At 43.1% G+C, this 23,882-nt stretch overlaps 1 protein-coding gene across 4 annotated transcripts in view; it reads left to right on the top strand.

Moving 5' to 3' along the window:
* The window catches only part of LOC122944508 (probable E3 ubiquitin-protein ligase HERC3), a 98,860-nt gene that overhangs the window by 30,756 nt on the left and 44,222 nt on the right, over positions 1-23,882 (top strand). For all 4 annotated transcript variants that reach the window (XM_044302872.1, XM_044302882.1, XM_044302864.1 and 1 more), the window contains exons 4-8: positions 6,872-6,948; positions 10,475-10,696; positions 11,084-11,175; positions 12,072-12,202; positions 19,085-19,245. In XM_044302872.1, coding sequence (XP_044158807.1) covers positions 6,872-6,948; positions 10,475-10,696; positions 11,084-11,175; positions 12,072-12,202; positions 19,085-19,245 — 683 coding nt within the window. The remainder of the gene's footprint in view (positions 1-6,871; positions 6,949-10,474; positions 10,697-11,083; positions 11,176-12,071; positions 12,203-19,084; positions 19,246-23,882) is intronic.

Below are 23,882 nucleotides of genomic sequence, written 5' to 3'. Positions count from 1 at the left end.
CAGTAAAGTAATACTTCCTGATATTACTTTTAAACCTTTGCCCCTCTAATTTAAAACTATGTCCTCTTGTAGCATTTTTTCTTCTTTTACATATTCTCTCCTCTTTAACCTTGTTGATTCCCTTTATGTTTTTAAAAGTTTCTATCATATCCCCTCTGTCTCGTCTTTCTTCCAAGCTATACATGTTAAGGTCCTTTACTCTTTCCTGGTAAGTTTTATCCTGCAATCCATGTACCAGTTTAGTAGCTCTTCTCTGAACTCTCTCCAAAGTATCAATATCCTTCTGGAGATATGGTCTCCAGTACTGAGCACAATACTCCAAATGAGGTCTCACTAGTGCTCTGTAAAGCGGCATGAGCACCTCCCTCTTTCTACTGGTAATTCCTCTCCCTATACACCCAAGCATTCTGCTAGCATTTCCTGCTGCTCTATGACATTGTCTGCCTACCTTTAGGTCTTCTGAAATAATGACCCCCAAATCCATTTCCTCAGATACTTAGGTTATCACTGATTTTATATTCTGCTTTTGGGTTTTTACGCCCCAGGTGCATTATCTTGCACTTATCAACATTGCATTTTAGTTGCCAGGTTTTTGACCATTCCTCTAGTTTTCCTAAATCCTTTTCCATTTGGTGTATCCCTCCAGGAACATCAACCCTGTTACAAATCTTTGTGTCATCAGCAAAAAGACACACCTTACCATCGAGGCCTTCTGCAATTTCGCTGATAAAGATATTAAACAATATGGGTCCCAGAACAGATCCCTGAGGTACCCCACTGGTAACGGGTAGGGATCTGACCCTGGGACTCCCACCAATCCTGAGAATAATTGGCATTAGAGTTGTCACAATACCACAATTTTGAGTTTGATTTTGATTAGGGATCGACCGATTATAGATTATTATTTTTTTTTTTTTCAGGGCCGATACCGATAATTTGTGAACTTTCAGGCTGATAGCCGATAATTTATACCGATATTCTGTGAATTAAAGTTTAAAAAAATAAAATAAAATACCTACACAAATCTGCTGAAAATGAATATGTTTATTGTTAACGTGTAGTTTTTTTTTTTTTTGTAAATCTTTCTTTCTTTTTCATTTATACTTTATTATATATATATATATATATATATATATATTTTATTTTTTATTATTATTATTATTTTTTATTTTTTAACAAACTTTTAGCCCACTTAGGGACTAGAACCCTTGTCCTATTCACCCAGATAGATCTCCATCACACTCTCCCTGCTGCCCTGGGCTCCGTGCACACAGCAGCATGAAGCTTACCATGGCAGCCAGGGCTTCAGTAGCGTCCTGGCTGCCATGGTAACCGATCGGAGCCCCAGGCTTACACTGCTGGGGCTCCGATCGGAGGGGAGAGGGGACCCAGTGGCCACTGCCACCAATGATTAATACTGGGGGGGGCTTGGGTGGGGGGGCGCACTGCGTCACCAATGAAGATAAATCTCTCATTATTCATATACAGTAGGCAGGAGCTGGCTACAGAATCACATATCCGGCACCAGACCTCTATGAGCGGTAGCTGCGATTTGCGGCAGTTAGCCCCTCAGGTGCGGCACCTGAGGGGTTAACTGCCGCGGATCGCAGCTACTTGTCATAGAGGTTGGTAGCCAGCTATGTGATTCTGCAGCCAGCTCCCGCCTCCTGTTTATGAATTAATGAGTTATCTCCATTGGTGGCGCAGTGGCCACAGCCCCTCCCCTCCTTTTGTCCTCCCTCCTCTCATTGGCAGCAGCAGCAGCACAGGGGGGAGGGAGACACTGCTTCCTTCTCCCCTGTGCTGCTGAGGGAACACGGAGAGCGCTGTCAGCAGCGCGATCTGTGTTCCCAATTCGTTATCGGAATATCGGCAAAATAGATGCCGATAATGGTCAAAATCCAGAATATCGGCCGATGATGTCGGTAAAACTGTTAATCGGTCGATCCCTAATTTTGATACCAAGAAAAGTATTGCAATTCTTTATGCCAATTCAATACAAAGCAAAAAAACAAGACAAATATAAAGTCTGTCTTGCCCCCACCGCCTCCTTGATCCCTGCACTCAGCTTTCACCCCCATAGCCTCTTGGATCCCTGTGCTCTCCTCTGGCACTCACCCTTGAAGCCTTCTTAGCTCATGCGCTTTCCCCTGGCTCCACTGTCCACACACACACAGAGCCACCATAGTGTAGATCCATGAAACGCATACACCCATTATAGTGAACATCCATGACACACAGCAGAGCTCACTTATCACAGCAGCCGACACTTGTCAGTGGTCTCTCTACATAGGCTAAAGCTGCACATCCAACAAAGTCCTACGCAAGAATGTGGTGCCCCTAGCCAGACTCACCTGGCACCAGTCACCAGCCTGCAGATGCTTCAGGTCAGAATGCTGCACCGCCTTCCTCCTGTGCTAAAAGAAGTCCTCTTTGTCTTCCTTTGTCCCTGGGCCTGAACCCCATGCGAACATCTCTGCTCCCATCTCCGAGCGCAGCTAGCAGCAAAAGAGAGGAAGGAGGCGCTGCAGACACGGGGCAGCTCTATCCTACCAGCGCTCTTCCTCTGCTCTCACCCCCACTGCCCCCTGACATTCTCTGCTGCTGCTCTCTCAACTGACTCCACTGTCACATGCGGCTGCTGACGAGAACATGACATGCGCTGGGTAGTGCATACGCCATGCCCTCTAAAGGGAACTTTTAACAAAGCTGCACAATAGCGCAGCTTAGTCTTAAAAAATGCCAATCTTGGTATTGATCCAAATCAGACATAAAATTATCGAAAAAGTACTGATACTTTGATGCCCAGTGCATCCCTCATGGGACCCTGCACAGTGTACGCCCAGCCATTTGCTTGCTCTGGGAACTGCAGTACTGGTTCATTCTTTTGGAAGGTGTTCTGCATTTCTCTTCACAAAAGGGCAGCCAGGAACACTGCCATTCAGGAGAAGACTATAAAGAAAGCCTTCATTCTCAGGACCCAAAGCTTGGACTCCCATGATTATAAGTGAAAGTAAATGCCAACGATATACCAATACAATAAAACAGGAATACACTTTAAAAGTGGATCTGTTGCTGTAATAGTCTACCCTATTTAATGGCAGCTTATTATAGGAACAGGTACTGTACTAAACAACATAACAGCACAGAATGGTAGTACCAGCTTAGCATATAACATGGAATACAGCAGCTGCAAAAGCTTTTTTTTTTTTTTGTCTTTTTTAATCTTTTTGTAAAATTTGTCTGTTGTAATCTAATCCTCTTCATTGTGCGCTCTCCAAAACGGACTTTAGGAAACAGTAGCCATCAGGGCTGGACTGGCAACTTAAAGTGGCCGTGGAAAAAACTAAAAGTGGCCCAATTTTGCAGTTAGGTCAAATTTGCAGAAGCCAGGGCCAACACGAGAAGCGGGGCCAGCAATACTATATTGCAGCACATTATACCACCCCAGCAGAACCAAATACCACAGTGTATTGGAAAATACTGGCCCAGCAGCACAAAATAACTCCCCAAATACTGCCCTTCTGTGGTGGTCAGCCTAGCTTCCCACTCCATTTGCCCCAGGATGGCAATACAGTTGAATTCTAGAGCCAGAAAGGGAGCATCTGATCATTACTAAGTTAATTGGTGGTCATGAGGAGGTCTCAGATGGCCCCTTGGACACCGGCCCACCGGAAAGTTTTCCTGTATGGCCATGCCAGCCATAGACCCATCTGTGGCTCTCCAGCTGTTGTAAAACTACAACTCCCACCATGCCCTGCTGTAGGCTGATAGCTGAAGACTGTCCGGGCATGAAGGGAGTTGTAGTTTTGCAACAGCTGGAGAGCCTCAGGTTGGCCATCCCTGGTCTATGGCCAGTCCGCCCCTGTTAGCCATTGCATCTTATTTTATCAGCTTATTAATCTAGGTCAGTGGTGGCGAACCTGTGGCACAAGTGCCAAGAGTCGGCAATCGGAGCCCTCTCTGTAGGCACCCGCTTCCCGGAGAAAGTGTATGGTGTACCAATATGCCTTAGACTTTTCCTGCCATTTATCAGTGCAGGGCGCCCTATGAACGGCATAGGCAATTCGCTGAATGTAGGCAGACTATTATAGCTAAATGATAAAGTACATGGAACATACATTATTTTAGTATTCAGGTTAAATTGACGAGTTGGTACTTTCTGATAAATAAGTGGGTTTCGGGTTGAAGTTTGGGCACTTGGTCTCAAAAAGGTTCACCATCACTGATCTAGGTAAATCTGGCAAGTAATGCAGCACTGATTTTCAGGGTTCTTCTGGCATCTCTGCTGGGGAAAAACTCCTTTTCATCCATGTTAAAGGGATTGTCCAGGCTACAAATATTGATAACCTATCCTGAGGATAGGTTATCAGTATCCGATTAGTGGGGTCCAACACCCGGCACTCCGCCAATTAGCTGTTTCGGGCAGCTGTGTAGTGTCCAGCTTACACCTGGCATCCCCACCAATCAGCAGCTTCGGACAACCACGGCAGTGTACATAGTGGAAGAAGATGGCTCCGTACACTATGTAGTGTCCAGCTTACACCTGGCATCCCCACCAATCAGCAGGTTCGGACAGCCACGGCAGTGTACATAGTGGAAGAAAACTGCTCCGTACACTGTGTAGTGTCCAGCTTACACCTGGCATCCCCACCAATCAGCAGCTTCGGACAACCACGGCAGTGTACATAGTGGAAGAAGATGGCTCCGTACACTATGTAGTGTCCAGCTTACACCTGGCATCCCCACCAATCAGCAGGTTCGGACAGCCACGGCAGTGTACATAGTGGAAGAAAACTGCTCCGTACACTGTGTAGTGTCCAGCTTACACCTGGCATCCCCACCAATCAGCAGGTTCGGACAGCCACGGCAGTGTACATAGTGGAAGAAGACGGCTCCGTACACTGTGTAGTGTCCAGCTTAAACATGGCATCCTCACCAATCAGCAGCTTCGGACAGCCACAGCAGAGTACATCGTGGAAGAAGACTGCTCTGTACGCTGTAGTTTCCACCATGCTGCAGCTCGGCACCTATTCACTTGAATGGGAACTGAGCTACAGTACCCTGGAACAGCCACTACACAGGGAGCTGTCTGCATCCGCTCTATACACTGTATAGTTTCAGGGCCACGGCTGCCCAAGACAGCTGATTGTGGGGCTTCTGGGTGTCGGACTCCCACTGATCTGATACTATTGACATATCCTGACGATAGGTCATCAATATCTGTAGCCCGGACAATGCCCTTGCTTGTTCCTAATAGTGAAGGCAGCTGTATACAGTGGCTTTCTACTCTAGCTCATGGAGGGTAGATGTATGTATACTAGGTTTGTACATGTAAGAATCTATACACATCGGTGGACTCGATCTTAGCTGATCTGGGTTTTGTGTAACTTCTGTTTTCCGGGCATCGGAAGCCTGTCTACATTACATTACTACATTGTGGCAATCAGTTGAATTGGAATTTTACACTAAACAAGGAGTTACAGAGCGGGTGCCAGATGAATCATAGTTGTGAAATGTGAACAGACAGTACAGAACACCTGATGGCTAGCAGACCGTGTCTCTATAGCACTATAATTGGAGAACCCATCCCAGCTCAGTGTCACTGCTTTATATAAGAAGTAATGCATTATCCTCTTCCTTATCACATCAAGCTGGAGTGAGCTGAATGTCTGTTCCCGATCATTGCCCCGTGTAAACAATCCTGCATCTTTTATGGGGGCCCAAAAATGCTCACTGCTTGGCAAGAACGTCGCCCTGTGCGGATAGGGAAAGTGCAGTTGACGAATACTGAATGAACAGTTCAACATGCCTATTTTCTTAGAACTGTGGGCCACACGTACTAATGTTATTGTGCCTAGAAATTGGCATGAAAGGCCCCAAAAATTGGTGCGGTTCTCGCAGTAATGTCACATCAAGTTTCAGACCTATTCATGAAGCCACTGCACCTCTTTGAGTGTTCCAGTTCGAAATGAAGGTGTGTCTTAAGATGCAACAACAGCTAAAATTTTGACAAAAAGTGAGCCACCCAATAGTTGATATTAACTTAGTCAACAGAGTTCTTTTCTTATCTGTATTGAGCCGTTCCTCTGTTACAGGGTTATGCATACATAGACTATTGTGTAATACCTTGTCAATGGTGGGTGTCTCTACACCGTTTTACTGTGTCCAATCACAACTACCAGCATCAGACTGTGCAGTAACCCACCCCATTGTCAAGAGAAGTGGGAACACCCAGTTGTCATTTTACTTATGCATTTTGAGGGAGAGTATCAGGGGAACTGGTCAATGTAGACCTCTACACCTAGTTGTTCTATTATCTGGCATACAAGTATTTTCTGAAATAGGCAGTTACTACTTAAAGGGGTTGTCTCACTTCAGCAAGTGGCATTTATCATGTAGAGAAACTTAATATAAGACACTTACTAATATATTGTGATTGTCCATATTGCTTCCTTTTCTGTCTGGATTAATTTTCTCATCACATTATATACTGCTCTATGGTTACGACCACTCTGTAATCCAGCAGCGGTGGACGTGCTTGCACACTATAGGAAAATGCATAAGCCTCTCTGGTGGCCAGTACCTTAGGAGTGCACATAAGCTAGTGCTTTTTTCCTATAGTGCGCAAGCACGGCCACTGCTGATGGATTGCAGGGTGGTCGTATCCATGGAAACGAGCAGTGTATAATGTGATGGAAAATTGAATCAAGCCAGAAAAGGAAGCAATATGGATAATAACAATACATTAGTAAGTGCCTTGTATATGGTAAATGCTATTTGCTGATGTGAGACAACCCTTTTAATTTAGAATGCTGTAGATCTCTATACTTCTATTCCTAAATACTATTTTGTGTATTTTTTTTGTTAGGCTTATCAAGAAATTAAGTCAGCAGAGGATTCTGCAGGTATCATGTGGAAACCAGCACTGTTTGGCGCTTTCAGATGGTAGGCATAGTTTACCAACTTCAATATTCAGTTTCTTGTGGGTACTATATTTTTGGAATTTTCTTATTTGTATATTGGTGGTGATAGGATATTCTGGCCCAGACTTCTGGTCCACTGATCTCAGTGACCCGCCATAAGTTGTTTAAAATTAGAGATACCCTTTAACTGTCTTAGCGCATAAAACGTGCACACGTATCACTATGCACAAATATTGGCACTTCTGTAGGATAATGAGACGTTTGAGAGCAGAGAGAGATCTCGGACTGTACAGTACTTATGTATAGCTGCCAGGGTAGAGCTCTGAATATACATTACTGTCCCAAGTTGTAGTGAGGCAGTTTCCCCTTCTACTCTGACTGGTCCTCCAAATATTTTAACATGGTGTGTATTGAAAAATATGAGCCCTATAGGGGACAATTATAAAATTTGTTACTCCAGTTTTTTTTGTCGCTGTTGGTGCATGTTAGTTGAGTGGAATTTTACAACTTTTGGCCTCCTGCACCATTTTTTAAAAGTGGAGCGGGATTTAGTCCATGTTTGTTTCATAGATCACTTTAATATTTGATTTATCTCTTGTGACTTTTTAAAAAGTCATAACTCCATGCCAGGCACCACCCAGGCAAACTTTTTACTGATATAGGTGTAAACCTCATCGTACTTGCACCAACGTATATTTTGTTACTAATGTGCATCAATTTTATAAATTTGGCTCTTCAAACTAAAATCTGACCTCAAATACACCTACCATGATAATGTCCCCCCTTTGTGTTTACACCATTAAACAAAGTTTTATATTTGCTTAATACGACTTAAAAGCGTCACTAACCCATCAACATACTTTGCATTAATCAGTAGTACAGTGTGTGTAAATGAGGAATAACAGTAATTCTGTCCACTGTATCACTTGTATCTTTAATTTTTAGCAGTTTTCCCTCTGTGCATAGTGAATACTTTGCAGTTCTTTCAGACAAGGTGGGTAGACGCTAGCTGGCATCCACTACACACACACGGGAAGTAGAGGAGAATCTCCTTCCTGACTTTTTCAGTCGCTCAGTCACTGTTTCACAGCCCCAGAATCATGGAGGACGCTACAGAGAAGTACTGACTTGTATGTTTGTGTATTTAGCAAATGTGTAACTGTTTAGTCCTTGTCTCCTCTGTCTCACTTATGCTGCTGCTCACTCCCCCCTCCCCTCTCCATAGACTTGTATTGCCGTGTAATTTGATCCTAATGAATCTCGAGATGGAATAAAAGCATTTTTCAAAGTGAAAAGCAGTCTACAAGGGGGGAGTAAACAGCTGATAACATGAGAACTAGACATTTATCACTGATTGAAACATATTACAAAGTTTCCTGTCGTCACATCTACTATTGAGTTTATGCAAAGTTGTGTAAAAAGTTAGTGACCATTTAAGGCATAATGCACACAATGTATTTTGTGGTGTGCAAAAAGCGAATACCGGCCATGTGCATCCTGCAATTTCCATGGGCCCCATTGTCCGAATGCCTATTCTTCTATGCAAAATAGACAAGAATAGGGCATGTTCTATTTTTTTTATGGGACGGACATACAGGTGCAGACATAACACGGTGTGCTGTCCGCTTTTTTGTGGCCTGATTTGAAGTGAATGGGTCTGCAACCAAGCCACAAAAAAATGTGGATCAAATGCGAAAAATATATGGTTGTATTTATGTGGCCTAAATTTGTGGAGCTCTGAATAAGGCTAAATATACACCATCACAACCAGTCTAACCAGGGGAGGGCTGGCAGCCTTAGTCCTGGGGGGCAAATCCAGTCAAGTGGCCCATTTTTAGCCCTGCCCATTATTAAAAGCCCACCAATAGAAATCATTCTCTGCCAGAGCACACTTAGTAGTAATAATGCCCCCATAGTGCCCATACTAGTAATCATGTTCCTCATAGCCCCCCAGTAGTAGTAAAGCTCCGCATAATATCTCCTAGTAGTAATAATTCTCCCTATAATGTGACAGTACATGAAATACCCCCGCTTAGTGCCTGTAGTTGAGCTAATGTCCCCATAATGTATGCCAGTATAAAATACCCCTATATAGTGCCCCAGTAAATGCCCTCAGTGCTCCTCTCCCCCTTTACCATAGTGTCCCCCATAATATACCAGTAAAAAATGCCCCTTTTTAGTGCCCCCAGCAGTTGTCCCTAAAGTGCTCCTCTCCCCCATAATGTGCCCTCTCCCCCATAATGTGCCAGTAAAAAATTCCCCCCCTTAGTGCTACCAGATGCCCCAATAGTGCTCCACTCCCCCATAGTGCCCCCAAATAATCCCACATAGTGCCGCTCTCCCCTATAGTGCCTCCCATAATGTGCCAGTAAAAAATGCCCCCTTAGTGCCAACAGATGCCATAGTGCCCCCCTATAATATGCCCCCACTTCCCCATAGTGCTCCTAAATAATGCCTCTATAGTGCCAACAGATGCCTCATAGTGCTGCTTTACCCTATAGTGCACCCCATAATGTGCCAATAAAAAAAAGCCCCTTTAGAGCCCCCAGATGCCCCATGGTGCCCCACCATAATGTGCCAGTAAGAAATGCCCCCATAGTGCCCCCCCCCAAAAAAATGGGCAAGAAATAAATGCCCCCAGAGTGCCACCCCCAAAAAAATGGGGCTGTAAGAAATGCCAGATGCCCCCATAGTGTCAGCTTCCCCCGCAAAGAAAAAAACAAAAAACAGTGATGCAATACAGGCCTCTTCCAGCCTGTGTCCCCCGCTGTGTGCTGCCCGGCTCAGGCGGTGCAATGATAATGATGTCATCGCGCCGCCTGAGACGGCCTCTGATAGGCTGCAGGCATTAGTGCCCTTCCGCAGCACGGCGATCTGTATCTCTGTCCTGAGGACGGCGATACAGATGAATATGCAGATGAGAGCTTCCACAATGGAACCAGGGCTCGCCCCCTGTGGTGATTGGCGGTGCGGCCCTGAGGAATAAAAAATAAATAAAAATTATTTGTTAAAGAAAGCCCAGCGGCCTTTTTTAGCATGCTTTAGGGCGGCCTGGGGGGCAATTGCCTCCCTGCCCCCCTTCCCAGCCCTCCCCTGAGTCTAACTTAGCCAAACCATCACATCCATCTGCAAACAGGTGACAGACACTGGTTCAATTGTTCCCCATCATTAGCTGACCATAAGTATCAGATACATTTTGGCAGTTCCAGCCAACCATGTAATGTGTATGGGGGCTTCCCGACCTCTCCCCTAGGGTGTACAAAGATTGGGCAGTTGGGTTTCAATTACCCTATCCTTTGTTTTCTGGAGATAAACCACTACCAGGCTGTCTTCACTTTATTTTCCGGTCCCTTCATGTAAACTTCCTTCATGGATGGAGTCATGTGCACCAAGGCAGCCAGTAACTGGCCTCAGCAGTGATGGGTCCCCATGAATCTGTAAGCTAAGGCACCTAACACTCCTAATGCTGGAGAAGTTTGCTAATTTCCATGTATATTGTACTCACTTTGACAATGTAATCAAAATAAATTCTCGTTTTACTATTCCAGATGGACAGTTATTGGCCTGGGGACAGAATGACCATGGACAACTAGGTATTGGCCATGGATGTAGTCAGCAGTCCAGTCCACAGCGTGTGAAATCCTTGGAGGGGATACCACTAGGTCAGGTCACAGCAGGGGGTTATCACAGTTTTGCCTTGTCCCTGTCGGGGGCTGTGTTTGGCTGGGGAAAGAACAGTTCGGGTCAACTCGGCTTGAATGATGAGCAAGGTATAGTATAAAACGTAATCTAAAACCTCACCGAGAAATTACTCATTTTAATAACTTTGACAATTTTTAAACATGGTCTATTTCTGCTGGCCCGCTAGTGTCCTTCACTCATATAATTTTAATTGGAAACAAAAAAAAAAAAAAGTTTTTGGTGCAATTTTTTTAATTTTATTTTTTTACCCATGCCAGAAGTGGATTTCAATGGAATGAGAAATATAAAGGAAGAAGGAGAAGTTTAAGTCCCTCCTTTATTTTTCTCATTCCTTTTGAATCTACTTTTGGCTTTGGCTAAAAATTTACACCTGTGTGTAAACCTATCTTAACATACAATTGCACCTGTACTTGCACTCCTCATAACCTAATTATCTTTTGAATTTTTTTTTGCAGTCCGATTATCGCCATGTCATGTAAAACCATTGCGCTCCCAGAAAGTTGTGTATATCAGTTGTGGGGAAGAGCACACGGCAATCCTAACAAAGGTAATGGAAACAAAATATTAAAGGGATTGGCCACTTTTTGGTTACTGTTGACCAATGTGTTTGTGAGATGATTACATGCCACTTACTGATATAGTCTTTCTCGAAATTCTGCACCATTTACTATATTTGATAAGGTATACCCCCCTTGTTTACAAAGTTTTTTTTTTTGCTGTCCACACAGATATCGTGTTCAAAAAATGGCTGCTGATGGAGGGTCATTTGACCAGACAAATCACCTCCATGAGATGCCTCCTCCATTCAAACGCCATCTGTTGGAAGTTTAGTGCGTGTGCAGTGTGTTTGAAAGGAGGAGGTATCGCATGGAGGTGATTTGCCTTGTCGCATGATCCTCCAGCAGCAGCCATTTTATGGACACGACCTCTGTGCAAACAGCACAAAACACTTTGTAAACAAGAGAGTATACCTCATGAAATGGTTTGGTTCAGATTTCCAACAAGGACTATATTAGTAAGTTGCATGGAATCATCTCACAAACACATTGGTCAACAGTAACCTGAATGTGGCCCTTTTAAAGGGGTATTCCAGTAGTAGGGGATAACTATCAGATCGGTTGGGGTCCTACTGCTGGATCCCCCGCCAATTACGAGAACGGAAGCCCCATTAGAGTATCTATCTATCTCCGGAACTCCCATACAAATTAATAGAGCGACTACGTTCATATGCGACTGGCTGCTTCGGTCATTTCGGGGAAGCTTCCGGGAGTACGGTGCCCCCGTTCTCATGATCGGTGGGGGTCCCAGCAGTAGGGTCCCCACTGATCTAGTAGTTATCCCTTATACTGTGGATGGGGGATAACTTTTACCCACCAGAATACCCCTTCAATGGAAAAGGCTACTGTTTTCGGCGGTGGTTAATATCCCTGCTTCTTGTTCTAGACTGGTGGAATCTTTACATTTGGAGCCGGGGTCCATGGGCAGCTGGGACATGATTCCTTTCACAATGAGATCAATCCAAGGCGTGTACTAGAACTAATGGGCAGCGAGGTTTCCCAGATCGCATGTGGAAAGTGAGTTTACCGAAAGAGGGACTGTAAACACGGTCCTTCCTGATGAAAACTGGTCACTACAGATGGATATTGCATTTTGGGCAAAGATTTGTTCACATTTAAATTCGTAAAATACATCCTGTCAATTTCTGTAAAGCCTGAGCTGTGCTGATATTGAGCACAAACCATTAGAATATTATGTGCTGACTGATTTTACGTTCTGTTCTGTGTGAACAAGGCACGACACGGTGCCTCAAGGTACTGCGCTGCATATCAACATATAAGTTAGGGTCTACTCCCAGTAAAGCTCAATGGGGCCAACAGGAGGCGCAAATGAATGGCGCTAAGGTCGGTTTTTAAAGGCTTTGCCAAACATGGTGGAAAAATTTAATAAAAAATGTTTTGTGCAAATTACACCTGTTTCAGAAAATCTGGTGTAAACTGAATAATAAATGGCTACCATTGTTTCAGAAAATCTGTCTTAAAGGGGTTGTGCATGTTTGCCAAAATTCCCCTCCTGGGCAGACCCTTGAAGAGAAACATACTTGCCTGCTTCCCGAAGCTGGCTCCTAGCTCCTACGCTCTCCCGCCATCGCTGCTCCTCTTAGGTCCCTGGATGTAAATGTTTTGTTTAACTGGTCAGGTGGTCACATGATGCAAGGGCAGCAGGTGGCCAGCGATTGGCTGCAGCAGTGACAAAGTGGAAGTTTACATTCAGGGACCCATGCATCGCAGCAGAGGCCGGAGCATGATGGAGCTGAGAGTCTGCATCGGGAATCAGGTAAGTATGCTTCCCTTCGCAGGTCTGCCCAGGAAGGAGGAGGTGTGGTTTGACAACCCAAATTGCACAACACCTTAAAATTGTACTATGTACCTGTAATAGTGGTGTAGATTACATTGGCTCTTTATAAATACAGAAGTGGATGCCAATACAGCCATAGAGGTAAAGCACACAGCACAACCTGAACCATAGTCATCACCCAGGGTTTCAAACTTGGAGGTTTTTTGCCAGCCATGCTGGATGGTGTTTTTCTACTAAGGTCTCTAAGGTCAAATTAAAAAGTACAGTTTAATCTTAAAATGCGTCTTAATCCATAATCTGATTTTAACCCAAGCTCTAATTTTAAATCTAACCCAAGAGCAGTCAGTTGCTAATCTTCTACAGACAGCACATTCCATGAACTCCTCAGTGTTCCCCTCACACAGGGCACATTAGTAACTCATGGTGTAACATGCAGATTGTGTTCTGTGAATGCAGATCCAGGAGCGGAGAGGGACCGATATTTCAATCCCAGACACTTTGCTCTGTTCACATCTGTGTTGGAGCCTCTGGGAGGGGCCGCTGTTGCAAATTCCGTCAGAAATGTTGAGCAGAATGCCTCAGCTTGCTGCACTACTTTGTCCGGTAAAATGATGGACACCATGACAGCCCATGGGTCCAATAAGTGATCCTCAGAATGGAACTAAAATGACGCTGTGGCCACTTCACAGTTTTTTTTTGTTTGTTTTTTCCTGCACAGTAGGTGGCTGGGATAACCTGTCTCCCTCCCTTTGTACTCTGGTTTGGCAGGGTCTCTAAAAGATCATTTCTCTTCACAGTGCTGCACCACCCTATATCTCTCCCCTTACTTATGTATACTACCCTTCCTGTGACCTCCGTTCTGCCAGTGATCTAAGACTAAAATCCTCCATAGTTCATATGTCCCTTTCCCGCCGCCAATACTTTTCTAGTGCTGCACCATTTCTTTGGAATGTGCTACCCCAGACAATCGGGTCAATTCCCAATATCCACAGTTATGAGCATGCCCTAAAAACTTATATTTTTAGTGTGGCCTATCTGACTCTACTCCTGTTGTTTGGGTGGTTGATTAGTTTCTTAAGGACCTATTAGATGAAGCGATTATTGCTTGAATCCTTGTATAACCTTTGTGATTTCAGAAATTGTGGTCGCATGTAATCGTGTGAAGCAGTTAATCTTTCATTTATCGGACAAATCTGCCTTCCTGAAAGATTATCGTTAGTCGCCACCACATCCCCTCGTGTAATCAGAAATCTGCCAGTTGTTAGCAGTGTAAAAGCTCTAGGAGGCGAAATTGCATTGATCGCAATAACGGGCAAACAGGGAAAAACCATTTATGGATTGTTGTATCAGTGAACATCTGTTGATCACAAACAACTCCCTATAAATCGATGATCGCTACATGTTAATGAAATATATCTTTGTGTCTAATAATACCTTTGTACATGTGCCCTTTGATTTGTAACTTGCTGTGGGATACGTTGGCGCTATATAACAATTATCAGAATGTTTTTGCATATACTAGACAAGTGCCACCGCTTTTAAGATAGAAAAGTAACTGATAACTTTTAGACTGAACAGATCTGTGGTTCATGTGCTTGAATGATGGAGCAGCCTATAAATCTTGCAATTCTCAAGGTTGAACATTAAGACCATAACATTTTGTACATTTTTGATTCTGAACAGTTCAGCTTGGGTGCTGGAATATTTTTCTGAATTTTAACTTCATAAACACCAAGCTCCATACATGCAGATCTGGAGCACTACTGTACATTAGTGCACTTTCAGTGACAGCCAGGAACCACTAGAAGACAAGAGTTTTTTGGTGCTGATTTTGGAGCGTTTTGGAGGCAGCACTTGCTTTTTTTACACTTGGAAAAAAGAAGCAGCATGCCCTATCTTGGGGCAGAATCAGCACAGAATTTCCCATTGAAATGAGTAGGAAGCAGGAAAAAAACGCTCCAAGTAAGTCTATGCGTTTTTGGTGCAGATCTGCTTCAAAAACCTCAAGCTGAAAATTCAGCTTTGTATTGAACCTATTGTTTAAAAAAAAAGACACATCAAAAACTGCATAAATGGAGGAAGTGACTAAGTGACTAACTTCCAAGTTTTTCTGGTTTAGCAGAGCTGCTGGGTCTTGGCAGACCCAGAACAGTTGTGCATGCGTATCATGCTCCCACAGGAGGCTGTTTTCCCCTATAAGTAGGGCTACTTTTTATGCCCCGGTTAGAGTGGCAAAATGAAAAAAAGGTGTAAATGTGTGTAAAGGGAACCTGTCGCCTCTCCTGACATGTCTGTTTTAGTAACTAATTGCTTCCCCATGTAATGGCAATTGTTTAGCATATTTTATTATACATGTATGTTGTGCATTCTTCCGTTATTCCTGCTAGAAGTTTATGAATAAAGGTACAATTGAGTGTTACCAATTGGGGCAGCTTCCCTGTAAAGTCTTGGATAGTGTCAGACAAGTTTATTCATAAACCTGAGGCAGGAGTAATAGAGGAATATCACTCCATAGTCATTAGATCAGACTGTACAGAATTTACATTTTGTATGCAATCCAATTATTAACCCTTCTTTGGGCAGTCCTGGGAAGGGAAACATACTTACCTGCTTCCTAAAGCTGGGCCCCTGTTCCTTCTATCCCCAGACTTGTGTACCCCAGTGCTCTTCCAGTTTTTAAGTGGCTTAAGCAAATCGCTGGCCACAGTTGTGAGCTGCTCCCCTTGTGACGTGTCAAATCGTCATATGATGCAAGGATAGCAGGTCACTGCTGCAGCCACGTCAAACGAAAGTTTACATCCTGGGAGTGCAGTGCAGCAGCCAAGTCCAGGGAAAGAAGGAAGCTGCGTCGAGAAGCAATTATGCTTCCCTTTGCAAGTCGGCCTAAGAGGTGCGGTTTGGGAAAAAAAATCCCAATTTTCCAAGAGCAAGGTCAGGGCTTAACAAGCAGTTTACAGTGGCAGGCCTGGCAGCCATCAGTTCCACAGTCTATGGAGCGGGCTCTGTGTCATATAGCACAAAGTTAGACAACCTCCCCTCCCTTGACATGTTAGTATTAGGAGCTACTTGCATTCCCCATGTAAAAACCATTCTGGAGCATCTATTCTTATGACTCTGTTTTGTGCCATTCCTTTTATTATTTGTACTAGAAGTTTATAAATGAATTTCTGGCAGTTGGCAGTGAAGGTACAGATGGGTGTTACCAATTGGGGGCGTGTCCCTGCACAGTCTGACACTGGCAGCACTGATTAGATAATGTCTGACTGTACACCACCCTTGCATTACATGGGGAATACAAGTAGTCACTAATACAAACATGTCGGGAGAGGTGACAGGTCCTTGGTGGACATATTATGGGCCAAAAATATATTTGAAAAAACAAGTGAAAAATAAAATCTACCTGTACCCCATTTTGATATATTTTGTTATATTAATGTGCATATTTGAAAAATAAAGAGCTATAGTATCAAAAAGTGTGGGGGGGGGGGGGGAGAATAATAATGCATCTTATAGGATGAATACAGGAAGAAAAAAAAATGGCTGCCGCACTGCATATGCCCTGTACATCGCAGGCTGTACTGCATAAGGACAGCAGCCTGCGATGTACTGGTCATCGCTTAGAATATGGACAGTGCGCTGAAGCAGGGAGATGATGGACGGGAGCAGGCTTTCCTTTCATACTTGCCTGCTCCTCCACTACGCCGTCCCATGTGACTGGTCCATTGTATGTGAGGCCCTGTACAGTAGAAGGCCAGTCCACAGTTTGTTAGTTCTGTAGTATCCACAGTGCTGAAACATATGTTATTAAAGTGCCCCCCTCATAAGTGTGTCACTGAACACCCCCCCACCCCACAAGTCTCAGACACCCCATAAGTGTGTCACAGCAGATCCCCATAACATTGTTAGCAGCAGATCCCCATAACATTGATAGCAGCAGATCCCCCATAATATGTCCGCAGCAGATTCCCCCCCCCCCCCCATAACATTGTCAGCAGCAGATCCCCTCCCCCCCACATAAATTTTAACACACCTTTAGTTCAAAATATATATTTTTTTTTCTTTTCGTCCTCTAAATCCTAGGTGCGTCTTATAGGGTGAAAAATACAGTATAAATGAAAATCTAAAGAACAATGTGAGCCCTGTGTGTCATGTAGTAAAGTTGCAAAAATTATTTGGGTAGCATAACAAATAAGTTACAGCCTTTAAACCACTACATGTTCTAAATCACAGAAGAATGACAGGTTGTTAGAAGGAACCCTTCATTATGAAAATGCAGTGCAATCTGACAGCACCATGCTATAGAGCAGGAGAAGCTGAGAAGATTGTTTATATAGTTCTATGGGAAAAGATTCATTTAAATTTGTGATCATTCTGAGGAAAGGAGTCATGTGGGAGTTTCTACTTGGTGATTGACAGATTCCCTTTGTGAGTGTGCATACACAGATAGCGGTCAGTCACTGATTAGGCCCACCCACATGACTCCTTTCCTCAGAACGAGCAGAGATTTTGATCAATAAATTACAAGTTATACAGAATTTTTTCTCTTAAAACTATTTTACAATCTGCTCAGCTCCTCCTGCTCTTTATCATGCTGCCTGCAGATTGCACTGCATTTCATGATGACTGGTTCCCTTTAAGGGCTGTTCCTGTGGATAGATCATCAGCATCTGATCGGTGGGGGTCCAATACCCGGGACCCCCACCGATCATCTGTTTGAGAAGGCAGCGGTACTCCAGCAGCGCAGCGGCCTTCTCACTGTTTACCGCAGGTCCAGTGACGTCACGACTAGTATCAACTGGCCTGGGCGCGGCTAAGCTCCATTCAAGTGAACAGAGCTTAGCCCCACCCAGGCCAGTGATACTAGTTGTGACGTCACTGGGTGTCGGACCCCCGCCTATCAGATGCTGATGATCTATCCACAGGATAGATTGTCAGTTTAAAAGAACTGCAGAACCACTATAAGGAGTTAAGAGTTGTGCAGCCAGTATACTGTATATTGAGGACCTCCGGATAGGTTAGCAATATCTGATTGGTCGGGGTCTGATTCCCGGCACCCCCACCGATCAGCTGTTTAAAGAGGAGGCGGTGCTTATGCGAGCGCTGCGTCTGCTTCCAGATTACACTGCACATCATCTAGCTTGCAGTGTAATTACAAGTGCTCGTCCCCATTCAGGGGAATGGCACAAGCACTTGTAACTACACTGCTGAGACTTCCGAGATGACTTGCAGTGTTATTTTGAAGAGGAAGTGGTGCTCGCATGAGCGCCACCTCCTCTTCAAATAGCTGATTGGCGGGGATGCTGGGAGTGGGAGCCCCAACAATCAGATATTGATGACCTAGTTCATTAAAGCATATACTGGCTGCACAACCCCTTTAATGTTGATTTCCACAAAAGATTTGCAGTTATTCATCATAATCTAGTATTGACAGTTGGTGAATATTTTGGTGATGCACATGGTTTCTGTTCATAACCAAAACCACAACACTGCGCCTAATCAATCACCTGTTGGATACCAACAGAAGTCGATGGACCACTCATGATGTGATAACCACTTATAACTAAAAATGGAGGCCATCAAGTTCTATTGAGGTTTCATTTGTTTTGACAGGAAGAGTATCCAAATCTGTGTACCGGTAATTTGTAAAGTCGGTAATAAAAATAAAAAATAATATAAAAAAATAATTATAACTTTTTAAAGGAGTTCTAGAATCTAGGATTTGCATATTGATGACCTATTCTCAGGATAGGTCATCAGTGTGAGATTGGCAAGGGTCAAACTCCTGGCACCCCTGCCAGTCAGCTGTTTGAGGAGGATCCACCTTGGCCTCCTCACAGATTACCAAGCACAGTGCCATACATTGTATAGTGGCTGTGCTTGGTATTGCTGCTCAGCCCCATTCACTTGAATGCAATGCCGATCTCATATTGATGACCTATGGGGATAGGCCATCAATATGTAAATCCTGAAAAAAAAACTTTAAAATTAAAAAGTAAATTAAATGTTTTTGCATTGAGACAAACATGTTCCTTTTTTTTCGTCTGTAAGAGAATATACTTTTCAGCATATTAACGTTTTTGTTTTTGCTTTTTTGCCTCCAGACAGCACACTATTGCCTTTGTGCCTTCTTCGGGTGTACTCTATGCATTTGGATGTGGAGAACATGGCCAGCTTGGTACTGGATCCACGAGTAAGGTTATTTGTCCTATACCAGTAAAAGGCAGGTGGTGGCCTCACAATGTACAGATCCCACCTTCAGTTGGTTAGTATATTTTGTAAACGTTTCTCTCACAATAAGATATGCTAATGCATCAATTTAGGTGTGTGCGGGGGGTCCCCATTATCATGATTGGTGGAGGTGCCAGCGGTTGTACCCCAACTGATCTAATGGTTAGCCACTATCCTTGTTACAACCAGAATACAGTTGTGATCAGAGACCTCCATGGAATGAAGGTGTTTTTCAGTATATCCTGTAGATACTCAGTTGGATTGAGGTTTGAGGAATTTTTAGGCCAAACAAACAATTTTTGCTGTGTGGCAGGACTATCCTGTTGAAATAGACCACTGTCCTTAGCGAATACCATTGTCATGAAGGGTTGTACTTGGCTTCTAACAATGTTTAGATAGGTGGTACATGTCAAATGAAATCCACGTGTTCTTAGAACAAAGATTTCCCAGCGCATCACACTGCCTCCACCGGCTTGCCTTCTTCCCACAGCTTATATTTATGCCATCTTTTTCTAGGTAAGATGCTTACTCGCCTACCCATCTCTACAGGTGAAACTTGAAAAACTAGACTATTGTGCAAAAGTTCATTTATTTCAGTAATGCAACTTAAAAGGTAAAACTAACATATGAGATAGATTCATTACATGCAAAGCGAGATATTTCAACCCTTTATTTGGTATAATTTGGATGATTATGGCTTATAGCTTAGGTTACTTTCACACCTGCGTTTAGGTGCGGATCCGTCTGGTATCTGCACAGACGGATCTGCACCTATAATGCAAACGCTGGTATCCGTTCAGAACGGATCCGTCTGCATTACTCTGTCAAAAAAAAAAGTGTAAGTCTCAGTGTGTCAAATGTATCCATCCTGACTTACATTGAAAGTCAATGGGGGACGGATCCGTTTACAATTGCACCATATTGTGTCAATGTAAACTGATCCGTCCCCATTGACTTAAATTGTAAGTCAGGACGGATCCGTTTGGCTCGCATCGTCAGGCGTAACGGAGCCTAACTGATGCATTCTGAACGGATCCTTATCCATTCAGAATGCATTGGGGCTAAACTGACCATTTTGGGCCGCTTGTGAGATCCTTGAAACGGATCTCACAGGCGGACCCAGAAACGGCAGTGTGAAAGTAGCCTTATGAAAACCCCAAATTCACAATCTCAGAAAATTAGAATAATCGCTGTAAAAGCTGATGCTGGCGGATTAACCCCTTCTATGCCGCTGTCCGTGCTGACCGCGACATAGAAGAGGTTTGTGTCAGGTGAATGATCGCATCGATTCCCTGCACTGCTGTTGCGGGGACCCGATGCGACACAGGCAGCCCTATGCCATGCAGAGGCTGCCCAATGCCTTGCACGGCATCAGAAACTGCCTTCTACGGGTGCCGAGGAGATTAGGCCTCAGGCTGGGTCTCCTAGGCAACCTGTTAGTGTATGACTCAGTGTCATACACTCACAGGCAATGCATTACAATACAGATGTATTGTAATGCATTGCAGAGGGGATCAGACCCCCAAAAGTGAATGTCATAAATAAAGTAAAAAAAAATGGGTTTTTAATAAAATTAATAAAGTAAAAAAGAAAAAAAACGCCCCTTTCCCCTTATTTTATAATAAAAAAAAACACACATATTGGGTATCATCGCGTCCGTAATAACCGGCTCTATAAATATCACATGATCCACCCTGTCCGATAAACACCATAATTTTTGTTTTATAAAAACAGTGTAAAAAAAAAAGCAATTTTTGTCACCTTAAATCACAAAAAGTGCAACACCAAGCGATCAAAAAGGCATATGCCCTTCAAAATGGTATCAATAAAACCATCACCTCATCCCGCAAAAAATGAGCCCCTACCTAAGAGAATCGGTCAAAAAATAAAAAAAACTATAGCTCTCAGAACATGGAGACACTAAAACATCATTTTTTTTTTGTTTCACAACTGCTATTATTCTGCTAAAGTGAAATACATAAAACAAAAAAAAGCTATGGCTCTCAGACTCTGAGACACTAAAATATCATTATATCGGTTTCAAAAATGCTATTATTGTGTAAAACTTAAATAAATAAGAAACAGTAGACATATTGGGTATTGCCACGTGTGTAACGATCTGCTCTATAAAAGGTCACATGACCTAATCCCTCATGTAAACGCTGTAAAAATAAAAAACGGTGCCAAAACATAATTTTTTTTGTTACCTTGCCTCAGAAAAAACGTAATATAGAGCAATAAAAAATCATATGTACCCCAAAACAGTACCAATAAAACTGGCACCTTATCCCGTAATTTCCAAAATGTGGTCACTTTTTTGAGTTTCTACTCTAGGGGTGCATCGGGGGGAAACAAATGGGACATGGTGTCAAAAAAACTGCCTTCCAAAAACCGTATGGCATTCCTTTACTTCTGCGCCCTGCCGTGTGCCCGTACAGCGGTTTACGACCACATATGGGGTGTTTCTGTAAATTACAGAATCAGAGCCATAAATATTGAGTTTTGTTTGGCTGTTAACCCTTGCTTTGTAACTGGAAACAAAATTATTAAAATGGAAAATCTGGCAAAAAAGTGAAATTTTGAAATTGTATCTCTGTTTTCCATTAATTCTTGTGGAACACCTAAATGGTTAACGACATTTATAAAATCGGTTTTGAATACTTTGAGGGGTGTCGTTCTAGAATGGGGTCATTTTTAGGTGGTTTCTATTATGTAAGCCTCAGACCTGAACGACCAGTTCAGGTCTGAGGCTTACATAATAGAAACCACCTAAAAATGACCCCATTCTAGAACGACACCCCTCAAAGTATTCAAAACCGATTTTATAAATGTCGTTAACCATTTAGGTGTTCCACAAGAATTAATGGAAAACAGAGATACAATTTCAAAATTTCAAAAAGTTGGTTTTTGAAAGTTTCAGAAAAATTTCAAGATTTGCTTCTAAACTTCTAAGCCTTGTAATATCCCCCCCAAAAAAATATCATTCCCAAAATGATCCAAACATGAAGTAGACATATGGGGAATGTAAAGTAATAACTATTTTTGTAGGTATTACTATGTATTATAGAAGTAGAGAAATTGAAACTTGAAAATTTGCAAATTTTTCCAAATTTTTCGCAAATTTTGTATTTTTCTATAGATGATAATGTATTTTTTTTATTCCATATTCCATTTTTCCAGTGTCATGAAGTACAATATGTGACGAAATGGCCTGGCAAAATCAAAGCGTTTTAAAGTTATCACCACATAAAGTGACACATGTCAGATTTGCAAAAAATGGCCTGGGCAGGAAGGTGAAAACAGGCCTGGGGTTGAAGGGGTTAAATTGTCTGTCTGGTTCCGTAGGAATCATAATCCTAGGAAATACTGCTGACCTGACAGTTGTGCAGAAAACCGTCATTGACAGGGTAATTGCAGAAGAAGTTGTATGTTCCCAAAGTGCTGTATCAAAGCACATAAATAGATAGTTATGTGGAAGAAAAAGATGTACAAGCAGCAGGGATGACCATAGCCTGGAGAGGATTGTCAGGAAAGGGCCATTCAAAAGTGTTGGGGACTTTCACAAGGAATAGACTGAGGTTGGAGTTAGTGCATCAAGAGCCACCACACACAGACGGATCCTGGACATGGGCTTCAACTGTCGTATTCCTCTTGTCAAGCCTAAACCACAAACAACGTCAGAAGCGTCTTACCCGGGCTAAAGAAAAAAAGAACTGGTCTTGCTCAGTGGTCCAAAGATCTCTTTCCTGATGAGAGCAACTTTTGCATCTCATTTGGAAACCAAGGACCCAGAGTCTGGAGGAAGAATGGAGTGGCACACAATGCAAGATGCTTGAAGTCCAGTGTGAAGTTTCCACAGTCTGTGTAGATTTGGGGAGCCATGTCATCTGCTGGTGTTGGTCCACTGTGCTTCATTAAGTCTAGAGTCAACACAGCCGTCTACCAGGAGATTTTGGAGCACTTCAAGCTTCCTTCTGCAGACGAGCTTTATGGAGATGGTGATTTCATTTTCTAGCAGGATTTGGCACCTGCCCACTCTGCCAAAAGTACCAAAACCGGGTTCAATGACCATGGAATTACTGTGCTTGATTGGCCAGAAAACTCGCCTGACCTGCACCCTATAGAGAATCTATGGGGCATTGCCAAGAGAAAGATGAGAGACATGAGACCGAACAATGCAGAAGAGCTGAAGGCTGCTATTATAGAATCCTGGTCTTCATAACACCTCAGTACATATGCATGATTATACTTTTCAGGGGTCCTACATTTTTCTATTTAACATCCTTTTTTTTATTGATTTCATTTAATATTCTAATTTTCAGAGATTGCGAATTTGGGGTTTTCATAAGCTATAAGCCATAATCATCCAAATTATACCAAATAAAGGCTTGAAATATCTCGCTTTGCACGTAATGAGTCTATCTCATATATTAGTTTCACCTTTTAAGTTGCATTACTTAAATAAATGAACTTTTTCACAATATTCAAATTTTTCGAGTTTCACCTGTACATGCTGTAAAAGAAAAGGATTCATGAAACCAGGCCACCTTCTTCATCTGATCCATGGTCCAGTTCTGATGCTTATGTACCCATTGTGGGCACTTTCAGCAATGGACAGGGTCACCACTGTGGTCGACAACTGTGCAGCTCCATACAGTGCTGCAAGCTGTG

This window comes from Bufo gargarizans, chromosome 1, assembly GCF_014858855.1.
Source record: "Bufo gargarizans isolate SCDJY-AF-19 chromosome 1, ASM1485885v1, whole genome shotgun sequence".
Lineage (NCBI taxonomy): Eukaryota > Metazoa > Chordata > Amphibia > Anura > Bufonidae > Bufo > Bufo gargarizans.
The sequence above is the reverse complement of the archived record's forward strand: the minus strand, read 5'-3'. Positions and strand labels throughout refer to the sequence as shown.